The sequence below is a fragment of the Mesoplodon mirus genome (genome assembly GCF_964341445.2).
Source record: "Mesoplodon mirus genome assembly, chromosome: 2".
Taxonomy (NCBI): domain Eukaryota; kingdom Metazoa; phylum Chordata; class Mammalia; order Artiodactyla; family Ziphiidae; genus Mesoplodon; species Mesoplodon mirus.
In genome coordinates this window covers 2,223,012-2,243,518 of record NC_138977.1, presented here as the reverse complement: position 1 = coordinate 2,243,518, position 20,507 = coordinate 2,223,012, and the positions used below count along the sequence as shown (strand labels likewise).

The 20,507-nt window shown below is 43.5% G+C and overlaps 1 protein-coding gene across 5 annotated transcripts in view; it reads left to right on the top strand.

Annotated features, from left to right (window-relative positions):
- Window positions 1-20,507, top strand: part of TRIM2 (tripartite motif containing 2) — a 127,252-nt gene that overhangs the window by 48,833 nt on the left and 57,912 nt on the right. The window contains exon 1 of one of the 5 annotated variants that reach the window (XM_082605494.1): window positions 11,871-12,077. The exons of the other annotated variants lie outside the window; for them this stretch is intronic. Coding sequence (XP_082461620.1) covers window positions 12,075-12,077 — 3 coding nt within the window. The 5' untranslated portion in view covers window positions 11,871-12,074. Of the gene's footprint in view, window positions 1-11,870; window positions 12,078-20,507 lie in introns of those variants that run through there. 5 annotated transcript variants of the gene reach the window in all.

Here is a 20,507-nt window from a genome sequence, read left to right as displayed (position 1 = left end):
GATTTCCACGGGGGGTGGGACTTGGCCTGTTTTCTTGCAGGTGTCTCTTGCCCACCCTCATTTTCCCCAGGCTTCTTCACTCGCCACACATTCTGTTTTCTTTCACTCCCTTTGTATAAACCTTAGGGGTGTTGTGACTCTCTGTGACGTTTCCTACAGCTGGGTGTCTCTGTACACAGCCCTGAGAAGTGCAGTACACACATTGCTAATTCTTCCACCTGTGGAAACAGCTTGCCTTTGTCTACAAAACACAGGGCAATTGTACATCTATGGAACGGATTTTCTTTTCTATTTCTTATCTTGGACACATGTAAATTGTAGGTATTGTTTTTCTTTTATGAGATTTTTGCTGTCCTTGGGTTGGTCTGTACACTTGTTAAAGTTTGTCAGGCTTGAAGTAGACACTGAATTAGGGTATTATGGACCCACCAACTGGATTTCCCTTTGAGGCAAAATCCATGAAAGGAAGTGCCAGCCCTTGCATTAGGCTTGATCGGGGTAGGCAAACTATAGCCTGTGGACCAAATCCAGCCCGCCGCCTGTTTTTGTACAGCCTGTGAGTTAAGAATGGTTTTTACATTTTTAAGTGTGTGGGGAAAAAGTCAAAAGAAAAATAATTTTCTGTGCCTATGAAATTTATATGAAATTTCACAACCAGTGTTTATAAATTGACTTTTGTTGGTGCACAGCTACACTCCTTAACGTATTGTCTATGGCTGATTTCACTCTATGACAATAGGGTTGAGTAGTTCTAACAGGTACTGTGTTAACAGGCCCACAAAATCTAAAATGTTTACCGATAAAGCTTGCTGACCCCCAGGCTTGAGTAATTAAAACCACCACCGCAGTTGATGTCTTTTGAGTCTTACTGGGTGCCAGGCACTGTGCTCAGTGTCTTTCAGGCATTAGCTTATTTTATCCTCATAACAACCCTTTTATTGCCATTTTACAGAGGAGGAAAAGGAGGATCAGAGAGGTTGTGTAATTTCCCACAAATCACACTTCTGGTCAGCGTCAGGGCTGGATTTGCATGCACATCTCTCTGATTCCAGAGTCCGGGATATCATCCACCAGAGAACGCCATCCCAGTCAGCTGGAGTGACACCCGTGAGCATCCTCGCTGGGTCTGAGGTGGAGGCCACAGATAAAAATTGTCTGAGATCAAATTTATTTTTATTAGTTTAATTTATGTTTAATTGAGACTTTGTTTGTCTCTCATGAGAGTGCACACGTCCCTTAAGGGTGGTGACTGAATGTGGACCCCCGCGCAGTGCCCAGCACATAGTGGAAGGACATTAAAAGCTGGTTGAATGAAGGAAGTGGGTGGGGAGGAGGGAGAGGGCAGGAGAAGAGGGGAAGAGACACAGGAAGAGGAAAGCCATTATCAAGGAAGAGTCGGGATGCCTCCGGCACTGGCCCTCAGGCCATGGTTGGCTCTGCCTGGCACCAAGGTGGCTCACCTGGTACCAGATCTCACAGGACGCCCCGGGCTGGGCAGGCCTGACGGGACTGGTGTGCACACCCCTCTGCTGCGGCCTAACTACTCCCATTCTCCTGCCCCGATCCCCTCGCCTCTGGTGGCACCGTGGCTTCCTGGCATCCAGCCCAGACACATTGCCAGCTGCTGAGGGAGAGAAGAGAGCTGGGCCCGTCGGTATCTAGAGCAAGTCCATTCAGAGGAGGACATGAAAGCGAGGCCTCCCGTTCTTACATTTAGAGAGGATGACTTTCATCAAAGGGAAAAACTTTGGAAAGGTGCCAGAAGGAATCCTCCCTCTTCTTATCTTCCCAAGAAGGCTGCTGACTCTCAAAGCGAGAAACTGGCTGATGAGGACTCATTTCCACTGGCTGCTGACCAGCAGAAAGTACCAGGGCTGTTTGTCACAAGAACGAGGGGCGGGGGAGCTGGAGCAGAGACCTCTTCCTTCCTGGGGCTGACCTGCGATTGGGAGTTAGTGTGAGAGCTCACCCAGAGCAACAAAGTAGCGCCACAGCCTCTTCCTCAACTGTGTCAAAGCCACCTGGGAGATAGCAAGCAGTGCTAAGTGGCCGAGGCCAAGGGAGGCCTGTCCTTCCGGGATGAGAAAAGTAGATAGATACATTGCTTCTGATTTTGCATGATTCTGCCCACTCTCATTTCTTGATTTATTTTAGTTGGCATAAGAAAAGAATTTAATGGGGAGTAGTGTATTATTCGTCTCTTCATTCATTCAACTAAATGTTATGTGAATCCCTACACAAGCCAGCCTCTAGGAATACAAAAGGGGCTCATTAGTCATCCCTAAAGGAACTCAAATCTAATAGAGGCGATACTGGTAGGTACCACTGCTCTACTAATACATGAACTGATGCTGCGTGTCAGGAGCTGGGGTACGTTCTCTTCATAGACTAAACCATTTAATTCTCACAGTAACCCAATGAACTAGGTTATTATCCCCATTATACGGAGGAGGAAATTGAGGCACAGAGAGGTTAAATTACTTGCTCAAAGTCATATTTGGCAGAGTCAGGACTCAAACCCACCCTGGCCCTAGGCCCATACTCTCCACCACTGCCCTGGTCATAGTTACTTGAGACTCGCTGTGCCTTGAGCAAGGTGCTAAGACCCTTACACGCTATACCATTTAATCATCACGACAGCCTTATGAGGTGACAGCTCACAAATGAGCTTACAGAGGCAAGGAGCAGCCTGCTTGCAGAGCCAATGCAGATGTGTCTCCAGAGCCTGTGCCTTAATTACAGCTTCATGCTGACATTCGCAGTATGCTTCTAATATAGGTGACCAGTGTGGCGTGTGCCGCATTCGCTGCTTAGGAAAATACTCTCTCCTGATTACAGGTATGGGGGAGGCAGCCTCCTGCGGGTGATTATTCCTCCTGCCAAGGCGCCCAGCCTCCTCCGGTAGTACCACCCTTCGCGTTAGAGCACAGAGCTCTAGAAACTCTCAGGCCTGTTAACGGCAGAAAGTCCCCCCTTGACTGCGTGGCACCTTCGTCACGTTAACTCAGATGCGGAACCCAGCCGGGAGAAAGGTAGGAGCGCCGCAGTCCTGGGGAAGGAGAGGGCCGCAGTTGGCGCGCCCACATTTCGGTAGGGGGCAGGCCTGGGCGATCCTTGGAACTCTGTCGCCGCAGTAAAAGGCCTGACTCCCCACCGCACCCCCCCCACCCCCACCCCGGCGCCGCTGCCATCGCCACCACTTGAATCAGTTATTTTATAGAGTCATCCTGTCTCCCGGGAAGAAATAAGGTTAGGAAAGGAAACCTCGGAGGGTGGGGGGGGGGCGGCGGAAGGAGATTTAAAATATACGCTTAGCCGCGGCCGCCTCTATGCAGAAGGCCTCTTGGGGAGGAGCCTGTTGCCATAGAAACCACCACGCGGTGGTGTGGGGACCGGTGAATGTTCTCCGGGCTCCGCCTGGCCTGGGGAGCCCGGGCTGTGGGAGACCGGCCCGTATCTGTGATTATTCCTTTAGAATAGAGTTCTAGAAGCGGAATTACTTGGTCAACAGACACGAACTTTTGTAAGGTTCTGTCTCAACTACATGTTGGTTAAAAAATAATCCCTTTTATGGGACAGAGAGGAAGGAACATGGGGAAGAGAGGAAGTCAGCGTCCAGTAAGGCATCATCAGCGGCGCACCCACATCAGCCACCCCCGGCTCCCGGCTCCCGGCTCCGGCTCCCGGCTCCCGACTCCCGGCTCCCGGCGCCTGCCGGTCGGGGCTCTGCCGGCCCCGCCCAGCTCAGGTCTGGGCTCGGCCTCTGCGGCCTCAGCTTTGGCAGGGCATTTGGCAGGGCAGTCACCGAGGGAAATTTGCTACCTAGGATCCCTGACTCTAAATCTCAACCTGGTAGTCAGAGCCCCTGCAGTGATTAGTTAAACAAGGTAAACCGCTGAGGCAAGCAGGAACTTGGCACTGACTTGACTTTAATTGTCCAAATGAAAAGTGTAATCACGAAACTGATGAAGAGAAAAACAACACTGGGTCCTGATGTGCTCATCAGTGTGGACATCGGTGTAACTAGGGATCCAGAGTTAGGACTGGGAGGTTATCTTCCAGGTATACTAAGGACAGTCAGCTTAAAATTAACCAGGCCCAAAGAAGGCAAAACAAAAGAGCACTTAGTTTGCTTGCTTTTACTTGTTGTTTTTGTCATAGTCAGACCAAGACAAAGAATAAGGGAGAGGAAGTATGCTGCTGGGGTGTCTGATGTATGTCGAATGGCAGAGCCTTGTGTTTTGCTTGAGTCTTCTGTGCATAGGACATCTTGAAGTTGAGAAGGGGCTTCAGGGGGCTAATAAGAAGGAACTCGGACTAGGAGAGGCCAGCAGCACAGCTGTGGGTTCAAGCTGCCAGTCAGACTCACAAGACACAAAGAGGCTTTAATTTAATAATATGGTTAGTAAGCACTGGCAAAGGAGGCAAAGCAGGAGATACAGCACCTTCATCTCATCGGGAGGCCCAGAAGCTTCTTTGCTCCTCACCCACTTGGGGTATGTACCAGGGATGAGAGCCAAGGTGTGTGGCACTCACCTTGACACACACAAGTTGTAGTCCCTTTTTCCCACCAACCTTTTATGCCATCCTAGTTATGCAGCCACCTCACAGCTCCACTAATGCACATCAGAAACAAGGCAGATATAACATTCTCCATTTATCTCAACTCTATTTTTGAGAGAACAGTGCTGTGGGAAAGCCAGGTCATTTTCAGGTGGACCTGTGTCAGCCCAGGCCTCATGTTAGCCTTTTACCCACAGTAGGCGTTATGGGTTGAATTACGTCCCTCAAAAAGACATGTTAAAGTCCCAAACCCCAGTACCTATGAATGTGACCTTTTTTGGAAATAGGGTCTTTGCAGATATAATCAGGATGAGGTCGCACTCTATAATGGTGGGCCGTAATCCAATATGACAGACGTCCTTATAAGAAGAAAAAACAGAGATACAGGTACGGGAGCTCCATGTGAAGACATAGATGTGTACAGGGAGAAGATAGCCGTGTAACAGCAAAAGTAGATTGGAGTGATGTGCCTGCAAGCCAAGGAGTGCCTGGGGCCATCAGATGCTGAAAGAGACAGGAAGGATCCTCACCTAGAGTCTTTGGAGGGAACTTGACCCTGCTGATACCTTGATTTTTATACTTCTAGCCTCCAGAAGTGTGAGAAAATAAATTTCTGCTGTTATAAGTCATGCCAGTCTGTGGTATTTTGTTACAGCAGGCCTAGGAAACAAATACGGTAGGTAAAAATAGAAAATTCAGTTGCCTTAAATAAATTTTAAATCCCCTGGCTTCAGTAAATGACATTCTAGGTGTTTTTAAATAATACATAGCCAAGATTGCCCAATCACAGCTCCTAATTTTTATGAGATCTTAGGGAAAAGGTGAGTTTCTTAAAGACTGGAGGTGGGCAAATATACTTTTTATTTACAAAGATCAAACCCACAAATTGTAGGCTAAGGAGCTCTATCAAGTGTAATTTTATAGGGGAGTGTTAATGGGATGGTTTACAAGCACGTAGAAAAGAAAGCATCCTACGTTCCATATGAATAAATTATACCAGACCAATTTGGAGTTCCTTTTTTGATAGAGTTATTAGACATGATTTTTTAAAAAAAAATATTTATTTATTTATTTTTGGCTGTGTTGGGTCTTCGTTTCTGTGCGAGGGCTTTCTCTAGTTGTGGCGAGCTGGGGCCACTCCTCATCGCTGTGCGCGGGCCTCTCACTGTCGCGGCCTCTCTTGTTGCGGAGTACAGGCTCCAGACGCGCAGGCTCAGTAGTTGTGGCTCACGGGCCTAGTTGCTCCGCAGCATGTGGGATCCTCCCAGACCAGGGCTCGAACCTGTGTCCCCTGCATTGGCAGGCAGATTCTCAACCACTGCGCCACCAGGGAAGCCCCTAGACGTGAATTTTAATTATCTGTTCAATATGATTCAAAATGACAAAAGTGCCAAGAAAGGTAAAATGAACTCAGAGGTTATAATAAAAGGATACGGCCTAGATCAAGGAAAATGATGGGTGTCCCTCTCTTCTGTGCTGGGCAGACCCTGCCTGGATTATGTCATCATTATTAAGCAGCACCCCCTAGAAATGCACAGACATCTGGAGGGGATGCTAAGATACTGGGCAGGGAATCAGGGTGCTTGATCTGGGTCACCATTTCTGCAAACACTCTGCCTGTCTGGGAAGGCCTGTCCTCACTCCTGAGGCCCAGTCAACTTGCCTGTGACTTGGAGGCAGAAAACTCTGTCCCCAGGAGTGATTTTGAGAGGTTCTGCTCATGTCTTACTTATTTTTGTGTCATCAGTGCCTAGTATACCACCTGGTACATAATTATTTGTGAAATATATAACATTAAATGGTAATCCCCACCCCTCCCCCACATTGCATGGTAATCCCAAGACCAGTTCTGGTGTGAGTTCCTGGGCTGTAACTGGGTGAGCTGACTCTATTTCTATCCGCAGGACCCGGCTAAGTTAAGACCAACTTGGACCATCTCTCTTCTTAAGGACATTTTTAAAGGGAAGATCCGTTCTGCTTCATCACCATTATTTTCAAACAGTCCTGTTTGGTCTAGGACCTCCCCATGGCCACTAAAGAATGGCCCCTAACTCCCAGTGTTGGGGGAGGGTCTCTGCAGCCTCTACCAATAGAGAGGAAGGAGCCTCTTGGGGTCCAAGCCAAACCACTCCCTCAAACTGGTTGCAAAGAGTCTGGACTGGCTGGAAGAGCCTGGTTCTGAGGGGTCCCGCGTGGGGTGCTGACCTGTGGAATCCATCCTAACAATATCTCTTCTCCACTCACTCAAGCCTGAACTGAAGGCAGGAAATAATTTTTCCTTACCATGTTCTTTCAGAAGACTATTTGGCAACAATTTTCATAAAAGCTTTTGCAAGCAAAGATTAAAAAAAAAAGAAAAAAACTAAACTAAATGATGATTGCATTGGGCAGACTTTATAGGCTCCTGATTTCAGGCTGCCTCCTCCTAGTTGACTGTATTTCTCTCTCACTGAAACACATCACCTCTCTAATCAGCTGGCTTTTTTCCACTGCGGAATTGCCTGATAACTGTCTCAGCTTTTGCCCATCCTTGTGCACACTGAAAGCAGAACTATACCAGTCACAGAGTCTGAACTCTAATTCACCTCTACTGCTTAATGGCTCTTCCACTCTGGGCTGGTCCTGTAAACTTTCTGAACTTCAGTTTCCACTAAAATAATAATAAGTCTGCTCTTGTTACCAAGTCCAAGCTTGTTCTGCTGGCCGCATGACAGGCCAGTAAATCGAGACGAGTTGTTGAGGCAAGGAATAGTGACTTTGTCTGGAAAGACAGCAGGCCAAGAAGATGGTGGACTAGTGTGCCAAAGAACCATCTTCCCCGAGTTAGAATTCAGTCATCTTTTATACTAAAAGGGGACGGGGTGTGCTTGGTTGCAGCAAACCTCTTGATGCCAGAACCCTTTGTTCTTGCAGCTGTCCACGTAGGTCCAATCACAATGTTCCTGTAAACCTCCAACAAGACATTATGCTCTGTTCTGCAACTCTTTTTATCTCTATATGAATGGAAAAGTGTTATACCTTTAGAGGTCAGAGCCTTGAGAATGCACTGTCCGGCATACTTCAGACTATAGGCAACATTCTTAACTTGTAGCAAAAGCAATAGAATACAGAGGTTAAAGTAAAAGAAAAAAGAGCTAATGTGGACTCAGATTTGTTCTTCCCTTTTACACTCGGTCTCTGGGTTTGCTTTGCTTTATATTATGAAGGGGGTTTCTAAATTCTAAACCAGCAACCAGATATGAAGAATTGCCTTTCCCTAATGGTCTCTGATCCAACTATTTTCTAATTCTGAGATGAGCGTTTACCTTTACATCATGTTATGTCACTCATCCATTTGTATCAATAGAAGGACTTCCATCATTCTGCATCTACTTATTGGGCACCTATTATGTGACAGGCACTGCATAGGGGCTGGGGAGTTAGAGGTAAAAGATGGAGCTGTCAGTAATTTTCAGCAAAGAATGCTATGGAGCACATGGGGTTGATACCCAATCCAGACGGGGGTGGGAGGGTCTGGGATTGGAGGAGTCGCAGAGAATCCTCCCTAGGGAGCAGGTGTCTTTGCTGAGTTCTGGAGGATTTGAAGGAGTTAACCAGGTGAAGGAGTCAGGAGAGGACGAGCATTCCTCTCAGAACAAGTGGCGTGTGAACCTAGAGAATAGTGTTTCTCAAAGGGGGTGCTATCAGCAATTTGAGGGGACAAAGGTACTTGTATGAGATCCTCCCATGCATTGGAGGATGGCAGGCATCCCTGCCCTCAGACACGAAATGTCACAGTACCTCCCCACCCCCCCACCCCCAAACACACAATCAGTATGACAGTCAAAAATGCTCCTTCCGGGGCTTCCCTGGTGGCGCAGTGGTTGAGAGTCCGCCTGCCGATGCAGGGGACACGGGTTCGTGCCCCGGTCCGGGAAGATCCCACATGCCGTGGAGCGGCTGGGCCCGTGAGCCGTGGCCGCTGAGCCTGCGTGTCCGGAGCCTGTGCTCCACAATGGGAGAGGCCACAACAGTGAGAGGCCCACATACCGCCAAAAAAAAAAAAAAAATGCTCCTTCCCATTTACAAATGCATACGTCACTGCTGCATCAGGGAGACTGGTACCCTTCCCTGGTTGAGAGCGACTGCTAAAAAATGAACAGTGGCATGGCTTAGGAACCAGAGTATGATTGGGGAAGAAAAGAATGAGGAAAGTAGAGGCCAGATCATAAGTGGCCTTATATGCCATCCTAAGGAGTTTACTTTGTAGGGGAAACGTCCTTGATTAGGGATAGATAGATGGTATATTAAAGGGCTTTGAATTGAACCTGGCACATAATACGTGGTCAATACATTTCAGGGCTCTGTATCTCTCAGGATCCTGCCAAACGCACGTCAGTTGGCACCTGTCCTGTTCTTACGCACATACACTGTCTGTACACTTCCCGAGTGTACATCGCAGTCAGACTGGCTGATGACGGTTAGCTCTCTAATGTCCATGCAACTGAAGGGAAACCCTGGGGAGGGGCAAGACGGCTGGACGTTCAGTAAGTGTTCACTGCCATGAATGACTGAGAGAGTGAGTGAACCTTCTCTGACTACAAGCCCAGCAACAAGACCAAGGATTTCTCTACCATCTTGTGAGAACAGAGACTCAGTCCAGTTGTGTGCCCCAGAGTTTGGGTTGAGTGGAAGAAGAGAAGAAGAGAGGTCAGGGGAGAGGAACGTCCTAGGGGAGGATCCACTTTTGAAGAATTTGTCTACTGGATTCATCGTGGTCAGTAAATTTCATCAGAAACACACATGAGAAGAAGAGGGGACTCCTGTCTTAGCAAGTCAGGGACCATTGTGATGGCCTGTCTCAGGAAGAGGACATTGTAACATGCAGTGGGGTTTGCCTGCCTGTAGTTTCCAAAGTTGGTTCTAATTAAATTGTAAATTTCTAGAACAGAACACATGTCCACACAAACACAATAGCAGCATTATTAGTAATAGCCAAAAAGTAGAAACAACCCAAATGTCCGTCAACTGACAGATGGATAAACAAAATGTGCTACATCTATACAAGGGAATATTTCTCAATCATACAAAGGAATGAAGTACTGACACATGCTACAATGTGGATGAACCTTGAAAATGTTACACTAAGTGGAATAGGCCAGATGCCTAGGACCACATATTATATGGTCCCATTCATGTTACAGGCCAGAATAGGGAAGTCTGTAGAGATAGAAAGTAGATTGGTGGTTGTTTAGGACTGTGGGGTATGGGAAGGTAGGAGTGATAGCTAAAGGGTGCAGCTTTTTCTTTTTTAATTGAAGTATAGTTGATTAACGATGTTGTGTTAGTTTCTGGTGTACAGCAAAGTGATTCAATTATATTCTTTTTCAGTTTTTTTATTACAAGATAATGAATATAGTTCCTGTACTATGCAGTAGGACCTTGTTGTTCACCTGTTTTATATATGGAAGTTTGTATCTGCTAATCTCACACTCCTAATTTATCCCTCCCCCTGCCTTCTCCCTTTGATAACCATAAGTTTGTTTTCTATGTTTGTGAGTCTCTTTCTGTTTTGTAAATAAGTTCATTTGTATCATTTTTTTTAGATTCCACATATAAGTGATATCATATGATATTTGTCTTTCTCACTTCACTTAATATGATCATCTCTAGGTCCATCCATGTTGCTGCAGATGGCATTATTTCATTCTTTTTAATGGCTGAGTAATATTCCATTATATACATATGTACCACACCTTCTTTATCCATTCCTCTGTCAATGGACATTTACGTTGCTTCCATGTCCTGGCTATTGTGAATAGTGCTGTAATGAACATTGGGGTGCACGTATCTTTTCAAATTAGAGTTTTCTCCAGATATATGCCCAGGAGAGGGATTGCTGGATCGTATGGTAGCTCTGTTTTTAGTTTTTTAAGGAACCTCCATACTGTTCTCCATAGTGGCTTACACCAATTTACATTCCCACCAGCAGTGTAGGAGGGTTCCTTTTTCTCTTCTCCCTCTCCAGCATTTATTCTTTGTGACTTTTTAATGATGGAAATTGTACACTTTAAGTGGATGAATTGTACAGCCTGTGACTTATATTTTAAAAAGCTGTTAAGAACAAAACAATACTTCTAAAGCAGGGTGTTAACCTGGGCTTTTGAGAACTATGTACCACCCGGAATAGTGTGCCAGAATTGGCACGTCTGCATTTCCCTGAGTCTGTCAAGTTGCCTGAATTCTCTGTGACCCCCCTCCCCTCTGCAGAGCTGGGCGCCCCTTCACAGGGCTCACTGCAACGCCTGACTACATGGAAAGAGTGTGATGAATATTAATGTCATCAAATATGCAAATTCAGTCTTAATTATTTACAGAAAATGATTAGTGTCTACTTTTAAGCTAGTAACTAACCAAGGAATAGAATGCAATCAGTTTCCCTACCTCCATTGCTGTAGAAAAGGGAATGATTATGACTTCCATTCTGATAGGTAAGATTTTTTAATTCTAAAGTTTTATTTGTAATATTTTTTCTGGTCATTTTTATGTTATTCAAAGCTTTTCAAAATCAGTTGGATGACCTTATAGGGGTTATGTCAATATGTCAAGTTTGACAAGGTTCTCAACCTTTAAACTGAAAACTTTTGCATCATCAGAAAAACAAAAGGTTCTGTTCACTCCCTGAATCAAGTAAATGTTGATTTATATGATTTTTCTGTAAATGACTAGAACCACAAAAAGCAGAGAAATGTCATTTGCATTATCTGACTTTGAGGAACTGTATTTTATAGACCCTTTTCTGGGTAAATATCAAGAGTAGTAGAGGCTTGTTGAACTGGGCTGTTTTGCATTTTTAAAACTTCGCATTGGTGTTTCAAGCTACTTAAAAAGTCTAAGGAAATAGCTCTTTTTTTTTTTTCCTTACTAAAGAAAGTGAGTGTGTGCTCACACTCACCCAAAACACTCCTCTAAGTTTGAAATTTTCATACTGAGGTCCCGTGTGCCTAGTTTTCTTTCTGGGATCTGGGATCCCACTGCATCCCCTTTTGCTTACTTAAGAGCACACCCTCTACGATTTGTAACCCAGCGCCTGTCCCGGCTGCGTGGCGCGGGAGATGTGCACGGGCAGCCCTCCCCCTGGTAACTGTGCAGCCACATTCTGGTGATGGACCCCAGCGGCCCAGCACCAGAACGTGGAAACAGCTGACTGCTGACTCAGAGGGGAAAGCAAGCTACCCACGAATCTCATTGCAGCTAGCTGCTGCATCCCTATCCCATAATCCCTTGCTTGGTCTGCTGCAGTCTTTTCAACAGACGCTGAGTGAGAAAAAGATGTCCTGTAAGATAAAGATTGATTGGTTTGGATACCGAAAGGGGTCTCCTACTTGTTAATGACCCAGAAACATTCCTACCGACTTTCCTGAGCCTCCTCTTATTTCCTCCATTTTTCTCTTCCTCTCTTCTGTTCATGAGCTGGCACATCACTCCATAGAGCAGAAGATATGCTGGGCTTCTGATGATGGCTGCACTGCATGGTAGGGAATTTTAACCAGTCTCTTTGCATGGTGTTTCCAAACTTGAGATGTTAGCAGAAACGTGCATTGATCTTGTGGATTGTCGCGGGGCTGCAGCGCCAGGCCGGGGAGGATTGAATTCTTTGCCTCGTTAATCAGTCTGTCTGCAGAAATGGGTAGGTCCTAAATGTTCGGATTGCTTAGTCTTATGCCAGGTGAATAACTAATTTCTTCTGCTGTCTCTGTTCTGGCTCCCCGAGACCCCCACCCCTTCTCTCTCATGGGGATGCTGTATGCTCTGTAACTATAAGACAGAGGGAGACCCCCACTCTGCTTAAACAAAAGCATCAAATTAACAAGAATAGGGGGAAAGTCATGCAGGATTTTTCTTATCACTTTTCTAATGTGATCTGACTAGATCTTTATTTTTACTCGTCTTTATTTTAATGTGTATGTCGGCCTATTTTAAATATAAGATTTGTTTTCCCCAGGCATCTCTCTGCTGGGTACAAAGATGGGGATGAAGTGTTTAATTTGCAGGATTCCTTCCTTGGTACCCCAGGGTGGAGGAGACTGTGATTCGACCCTTCCCCCACTGTGTCCTCTGTTAGAGAACCCTGGGGTTGAGTGCCACAGTTCCCAGTTACCATTGGAAACCCATTCATTCATGATGCATGCCTCGACCCTCTGAATTCTGAATGCCATTGATAATTGGAAAATATGCAGGAGATCATTTGGGGTCTTTTCTGGCATTTTTTTCCCTGCCTTTGAAATAGGCTCAAATCTGGGTGGAGTTCAATGGTAGCATTACACAGAAGGGAGATAAAAAAGAAAAAAAAAAAAAAACTTGGGTTGGACCTTAGGTTTGCTTCCTGAAACAGTGGGTCTCATTTTGTATCATCTTTGCAGAAACAATGATGCCCCACCCTGTCTGTCATTATTCCTTACTTGGTGGGTTGGGGGGCGGGATAGGAGAGCAAGCAGGAAGGCTATTTATTTTAAACTAAAAATTGAATGTTAATTAGTAGATTTCTGAGCATCAAGGTAAAATGATATTTCTGTCTTAAACGATGGTTTCAGTGTCACAGCTTTAAGGAACAGATCTCAATTCAGAATGAGGCATTTTAAAAATTATTCGGTTCTTTGGCTTAGATCATTTTACAGTAGTTTTATTCCTCGTGAATAAATTGTTAGAGGTTTTTTGTTCTTGGTTTTATTTTAATTAGAATATGTAAGGAGAGCCATTTGTTTGCCCAGTTGCTTGAATCGATCTCTTAAGTATTAGGATTCACTCCTGCCTACTGTGAACCTATTTTCTGGTGTCTTTCAGTATTTTCGGGCAGATGCTTTAGCAGCATCTTTCCCAAGCCACTGTGGTGTTAAATAATGCACGCCCCACCCATGCAAGCACACAATGAGAAGTTTCCTGTGTGCTGTGGTACAAGAAAGCAGTTTTCTGTTGCAGAGAATAGTGGCCTTTCCTAAACCTCTAAGTATTTCTTTCCAATTTTCTCCTAGAAAGACACAAGGGATTGGCATCGGACAGGTTAAAACACGGCTGAAGTAAAAATGTTCTCGGATAGAATGTGCTGCTTCAAGAAAGAGGAATGTAACGTAATATAACCCACACATTTTTTAAATGGAGAATAAAATCTATACATATTTTCACCATAGTTAATATTATAATCCTGAGATGACTTAATTTTTTATTTATATGATAACAAAAGCTGAGTGGATTTTGTTGCTTGAGAAATAAAGTAAAAAATACTCATTCTTTGTCTTACTCAGAAATAAAAATGTCCTTCACTTGGATACCATTAGACATTAATTTCTCCAAACTCATGACTTTCTTTTATCTATCCTTATTAAGTAGAAAAAAAATCCTAAATATGTGGCAATTTAAAAAAATTTAACTAAGCTTAATTTTTGACTCCCATGTGCCTTTTTTCATTACCTCTCAGATAAAACTAAGACTTTAACCAAACATTTGTGTGTATTATTGATATGTATAGAAGAGAAGTACTTTCAAACTTTAAAAACACTGCTACCAAATTATTTACTGTCAGTTTTTTTTCTTTTAAAAAAAGTGGCTGAATTACTTCTAATTGTGGCAAAATTCTCATCTGCACACACCTGTAATTGCTTTTTAAAAAAAAATCTCTGATGCCGTCTGTGCCCCTTTATTACTTATGTAAGAATTTTAGTGTAGATTTTATAGAATATGCTCTATAATGAGCTTGGCTATTAGGGTTCTTTGAATATTATTATTATGCAGATTGTTTGAATTTAACTGATCAGGTTTCCTTCTAGAATTTGAAGATATAGATTAGACCAAATACTGAAGAAAAAGAAGCCCAATATAATTATTCAAATAGCATCACTGGAGGAGACATTCATTCCTGCTTTTTGCATGCTAGTCTGTCTACCTTTTCCTACTTTGTCCTCTTCTGCCTTCGTATTCTCAATAGCTTCCATTCCTCTGTTAAGTGCTTTTTATTATTATTCTTGAAAACTTAATAGTTTAAGTAAACATTTATTTTAATAAACAACAGATTTAAATAATATGCTTCCATCCACCAGGGCAAAGAGGGGGTTGCTGTTTTTGTAGGACTGTGTCTTTTGAAGTTCTGATGTAGAATGCATTTCTCTTCCCCCTTCTCACTAACCTCACCCAACTCCCAGAGCTTAGGGCCCTGGCTGCCCTCTGCCTTTCCCAGAATATTCAGCTTCTTTGTGTAGTCCCCAAGGAAAGCAAGGGAAGAGACTTGGCAAGGTGATGAATGTGGGGAGAGGAGACCCCACTCACCCTGACTGTCCCAGGGCACTGTAAAGTGAAGGTCAATTAGCCTGACCACTTAACACTTCATCACACAGAGCCGGCCTTCTGGAACTTAGAAAACCCAAAGTAAATCTTTTTTTTTTTTTTATCTTTGGCTACTCTGGGTCTTCATTGCTGCGCATGGCTTTCTCTAGTTGCAGAGAGCGGGGGCCACTCTTCCTGTGGTGTGTGGGCTTCTCATTGCGGTGGCTTCTCTTGTTGTGGAGCATGGGCTCTAGGCACACGGGCTTCAGTAGTTGTGGCACGCGGGCTCAGTAGTTGTGGCTCACGGGCTCTAGAGCGCAGGCTCAGTAGTTGTGGCGCACGGGCTTAGTTGCTCCGCGGCATGTGGGATCTTCGCAGACCAGGGCTCGAACCCATGTCCCCTGCATTGGCAGGTGGATTCTTAAGAACTGCGCCACCAGGGAAGTCCTGAAAACCCAAAGCAAATCTTCAGAACTGACTACAAAAGGTGAGGACTTTTATGAAGAAGGTAACAACAAACAGTTATCTCTACTAAGGAAAGAGGTAGGGGCAATAGGCATAAATATTATAAAGACAAGTTGGGGCATGGCTTAAAAATCAACTTCCAGGGGCTTCCCTGGTGGCGCAGTGGTTGAGAGTCCGCCTGCCGATGCGGGGGACACGGGTTCGTGCCCTGGTCCGGGAAGATCCCACATGCCGCGGAGCAGCTGGGCCCGTGAGCCATGGCCGCTGAGCCTGCGCGTCCGGAGCCTGTGCTCCGCAACGGGAGAGGCCACAACAGTGAGAGGCCCGCGTACCGCAAAAAAAAAAAAAAAAAATCAACTTCCGTATGGTAAATCCCAGCAGTCTAGGGAAGCTGTCATACATCTGACCCTGGAGAGAAGGAGAGCCCTTGGAGAGCTTGGGCACATCCTTCCCTGGAGACAGAAGATAAAGTGGACAGCCTCCTCAGGTCCCCCTCTTCACCCCCCACACACTCACACACCTACTATCAAGAAAGATATTGCATCTGGCTTTTCTAATTTACAAAATGGCCCATTTGGGATAGAGGCTTGATTTAACTGGAAATAGGTCACCCTGTTTTAATTTCACTGAAGATCGTCCTCTTTTCTTTCCTCTGGTTGAGTCCTCAGTAACGATGCAGATCCCATTGAAGGTGAATAATAATATGCTCCTAAAGTTGAAAAATTCAAAATACTTTGTTTTTAAAATTGTGTTTTAATCTGTGCCTTGAGCTCTAGGTACCACCTGCTCTGGCAGGGAAAAGGTAGCATACTGGGAGTCAGAGATAATCCTAGTGGTTGAAGATCTACTTTCTATAAATGTAAAAGGAGATTTTTAACTTCTTGGGAAGCTGATTTTAGCATGGCCACACCACTGTCGTTGACCCAACCACAATAAAAAAGGTAAATATATTAATAAATAAATTCAGCTAAGTGGCAACAAAGAGAAACCATAATCCAGGAATGCCATAAAATTAAACAATAGAAATGGAATCTAGTGCCTTTAAGATGATTTATAATCAAATATGCTCCTTCTTGCCCACAAATCACATGTTAAAATTTGATTTTCCTGAGGATTCTTGACCTGTTTCCCTACCATGTTTCCTAGCCCAGCCAGACAAGCTTTCACCAACTCCCTCTCCTTCTCCAGAAGATGCTTTCAGTCTGTCTTTTCTCTTCCATTCCTCTTTTCCTCCTCTTCCTCACTCTAGTGTCAGAAATAAAAGGTTTGGAAAGTTTTCTGATCTCAGTGGTATAATTTGGAATGGGAAATACGGTTTCAACTTTGGAATTGTGGACGTGGGCATTTTTCTTTCATTTCGTCTCCTCCTATCAAATTCTTCTTTTCCATTTGGTTGTAATTTCCACCAAGTTGTAGATTTGAGACAGCGAGCCGGGCAAAATACCAGAGATGACGTGAGGAAAAAAATGCTGGGACAGGGTTTTTCTATGCCCAAGGATTTTGTTTTGTGATGGTTGCATTGTTTTTACCTACACAAGCTGTGTTTAGTTGGCAAATCCCCACTAATTAAGAACTTATATGCCAACCTCCTTAGATTTTTTTATTTCCATGCATATGTGTCTTCAGTAGTTCTCAATTTCTTTTCCTGCATTTGTGAGTGTGTTGAAATACGTCACTAAATATTTACCCTCTGGATCACGGCTTATGTTGCTAAACATTAGACTATCACTTAGGAAGGCAGGTAATGTCTGATGTCAAGTGAAAATGTTCACATGAGATCAGCAAGTGCTGCTCTTTTCTGCTACTGGGACCGAGTCTGTTCCCATGTTATACCTCATTCGTTCAGTCCATTTGAAAAAAAAAAATGTGTCTACTATGTACCAGGCATAGTTCTAGGTGCTGAGACTTCTGCAGAGCAATCAGATAAAAATCCCTGCCCTCATGAATTTTACATCCTAGTGGGCGGAGGGAGACAATATGCAAAATAAATATGTTGCACACTGAATTGGAGAGAGACCAGTGCTATGGAGAAAAACAGAGCAGTGATGGGGGTGGTAGCAAGTGCTAGGAGATAGGGGCAAGTTTCAGTTAGAAACAGAATGGTCAGATGAGAATGGTCAGGTGATGTTAAGCGCAGAGCTGGAGAGGGGAGTGAACCCCTCTGTAAGCAGTATTGTTGGTTTTCCGCTGACAAGGAACCTCAGCTGGTCTCCCCACACAAAGGCTCTCATAGCTGGTTCATGTCAGTATTACACTCATGTAGGCTATTTGTGTAGTTTTAAAATGGTTCTTCCTGCCTTCACTTCTGTATCATTTCCTTTCTATTGGCCTTTTGTCAACGTGTCTGGTACTACTTCCTGCATCCAAAAGCGTTTTGGCTCCTTCAGAGACAAAGTCCAGCCAGGTGTGCTTTCATGTGTTTCTCTCTAGAAATTAGTTTTGCAGATCTCCAGCAGAAGAGCAGTTCTATATTCTGATCTCTATTATCATACACTTATTTCTGCTGGTTATGTGAGTAAGAAGGATCTTTGACAGTTCAGAAACCAAGATGGTGAAAGGAGAACAGCCGAGAGTATAGATAAGTATTTACAGCTTTTCTAATTAAAGGAGACCAGAAACTGTGGTGTGCCCAAGCACTTTGATGAAAGGCTGTCGGATATTTCTTGTATATTCCTTGCGGCATATTCCGTTGGATAGAAGGCTTCCCACAGTGCTTCTCAGCATGCCCTGTGCCTCCGTCTTCCCTTCAGGAGTAGTCAAATTCCTTTCTACTGTGGGTGTCCAGTTATATTCAGGGAACCATCCTTATCCTGGCAAAATCTGGGTTTGGGGCTCTTTGGGGGTTGGAAACCTTTTGTGTTGATTCTGGGAGTCCTGAAATCCAGATGTCTTCAACAGGTCACTTGTGACAGGTTGTAATATTGTCATAATTTTAAATTACTGCTAATGAGTAAACTTAATTTACCATATAAATTAACAATACTAACAAAGACTTACTCTCACCCACTACAGTAATTATCATGAAATTAGAGTGAAAATTAGAATGAAATGTCTTTTATTTCCACTTTGGAGAATAAAAATGTCAGCTCAGGAAATTTCATTTAGTCAACATATATCACTTGATTAAAACAAATGTTTTTTCCTTGCCAAAAGTCCAAAATTTAAGGTTAAAAAAAAAGTAAAATCCAATATGATGTTTTCTCCCTGCTTGTTTCAATACTCCACATGACTGATTATTCTGAAGGGTTAAAGGAACATTTTCAAAAGCTATTCAAAATAAAATTCTTTTTAACTGATTTTAACTGAAAAGTTTAATATGATTTTTTTGAAAAAATATGGAACACTTCACAAATTGATGTGTCATCCTTGCTCAGGGACCAAACCAATCTAATATTAGTGCTGCTGAAGTGAACACTCTACAAGTTTTATGTCACACACACACACACACACACACACACACACACACGCCAGGAAAGTGTTAAACTCGCTTCAGATTAGGTAACATCAACTTATCAGATAAGGCAGAAATCTTGAAATCCGAGCTTTCTGATTCACCGATTTTATTGGATGACCTTGGGCAAGTCATTTAAACCCTCAGCTTTGGTTTCCTTATCTTAAAGCCAGACAAATCCATTCCTTCCCTATGCTGATGTCTTAGGGATGCAGTTAAAGAAAAGCAGACAATGTGCCAACATTTTTAGCTCCTGAGAGAAGAGCTGCATTTAATCCCATCAATGGGTATCATTCTCTACTCTGGTTCTTTAGGAAGACAGTCTATGAAAGTCTAGCAGATAATGCTGGCTAATTAGGTATGTCACACCTACGCTGTTTAACTAATGCATGGAGCTCCAATTGAAGGTGACACTCTTGTACAGCAGGTGCTTTTACAAGCTTGATCTGTTTATTAATCATGCTCTTTAGAGAACTTACCTAGAAGGCACAGAGTTGGAAAATGGGTGTGTCATGTTTGTAACTATACTCCAATATGTGTAAATAGCAGAATTTTCTGGAGAAAAGTTGACATGCTTTTTTAGAAGTTGGTGATTTGGTGGGGGAGAAAGAAGACCATCATTTATATTTGGAAAAGAGTGGTTCCTTTAGAAAATGTGGAATTGTTGACTCTGTAAACAGGTCCCAGGCCAAGTTAAAATGTTATATGTAAACCAAGCTTCCATAGCACAGCTTTTTGAAAACCCAAGGTCAAGGGTTGTGGTTGTTTAACGGGTGAAAAGGTCATGGGTTTTGCATTCTGGCAAACTTCCTACCTGAGCCTTGTTTTTTAAAAATCTATGGAATGGGAATAATACTACTTCCTGCCTAGGGTCATATTGAACCTTAACTACTTTTTTTTTTGGAAAGAGCATTTCCATTGGGAATTAAGAGGATGTGGACACCTTACCAAATATTTAGAAAATTAGGTAGTGAGTTTTAGCTCAGCTTTGGTTCACCCCTTTGGGATACAAGCCAGAAATTCTTTAAGGTGATAAATGGAGCTATGTTTTATGTTGTAATTTTTCCCTCCCTTATTCTTTCATAAGCCCTCTGCTTTCTCTGTTACCCTCTTCCAATTCTCATTTTCTGGCCTGAACTTTCACATTTTGAAACCTCCTCTGAATTAATTCACTCACCAGGCCCTCAGACACCCACACGCGAATACCAACAGACATTTCTTAAAATAATAGAGACTACCTCTAGCTTTTTTCCCCATTCCATGGCAAACACATTTTAGTTCTGAAGAAAATACTCTGAACCCCATACAAAGTTTTTAATGAAAAATTCTAATTATTTCATTCCTGGATATTAACAGTATGTAGGGAAGGAAATACTTTTCTTCTATACACTTAAGTTCTGTAACTGAAGCCTGTGAATCAAACTGGCAAAAGACAGATATCAGGAGAAAAAGGTATACACATTTTATTGATATTTCATTTTTCCAAAATAAAATATATATTTTATTAAACTCCATTGATTTACTATTTTAAATTTTACATGCATAGGGACTTCACAGAAAAGAAGAGGCCATTAGACCCAAGACCACAGATTATGGAGAATTGACTAGACAAAGGAAAAGGGAATTTGGACTCCAAGGGGCAGTAAATTGTGGGAAGGGGACCAGGATATGTATGGTAGATAAGGGTGGCTTAGTAAGGTTTGTTATGCATACAGGAGAGTGGGGCACCTTT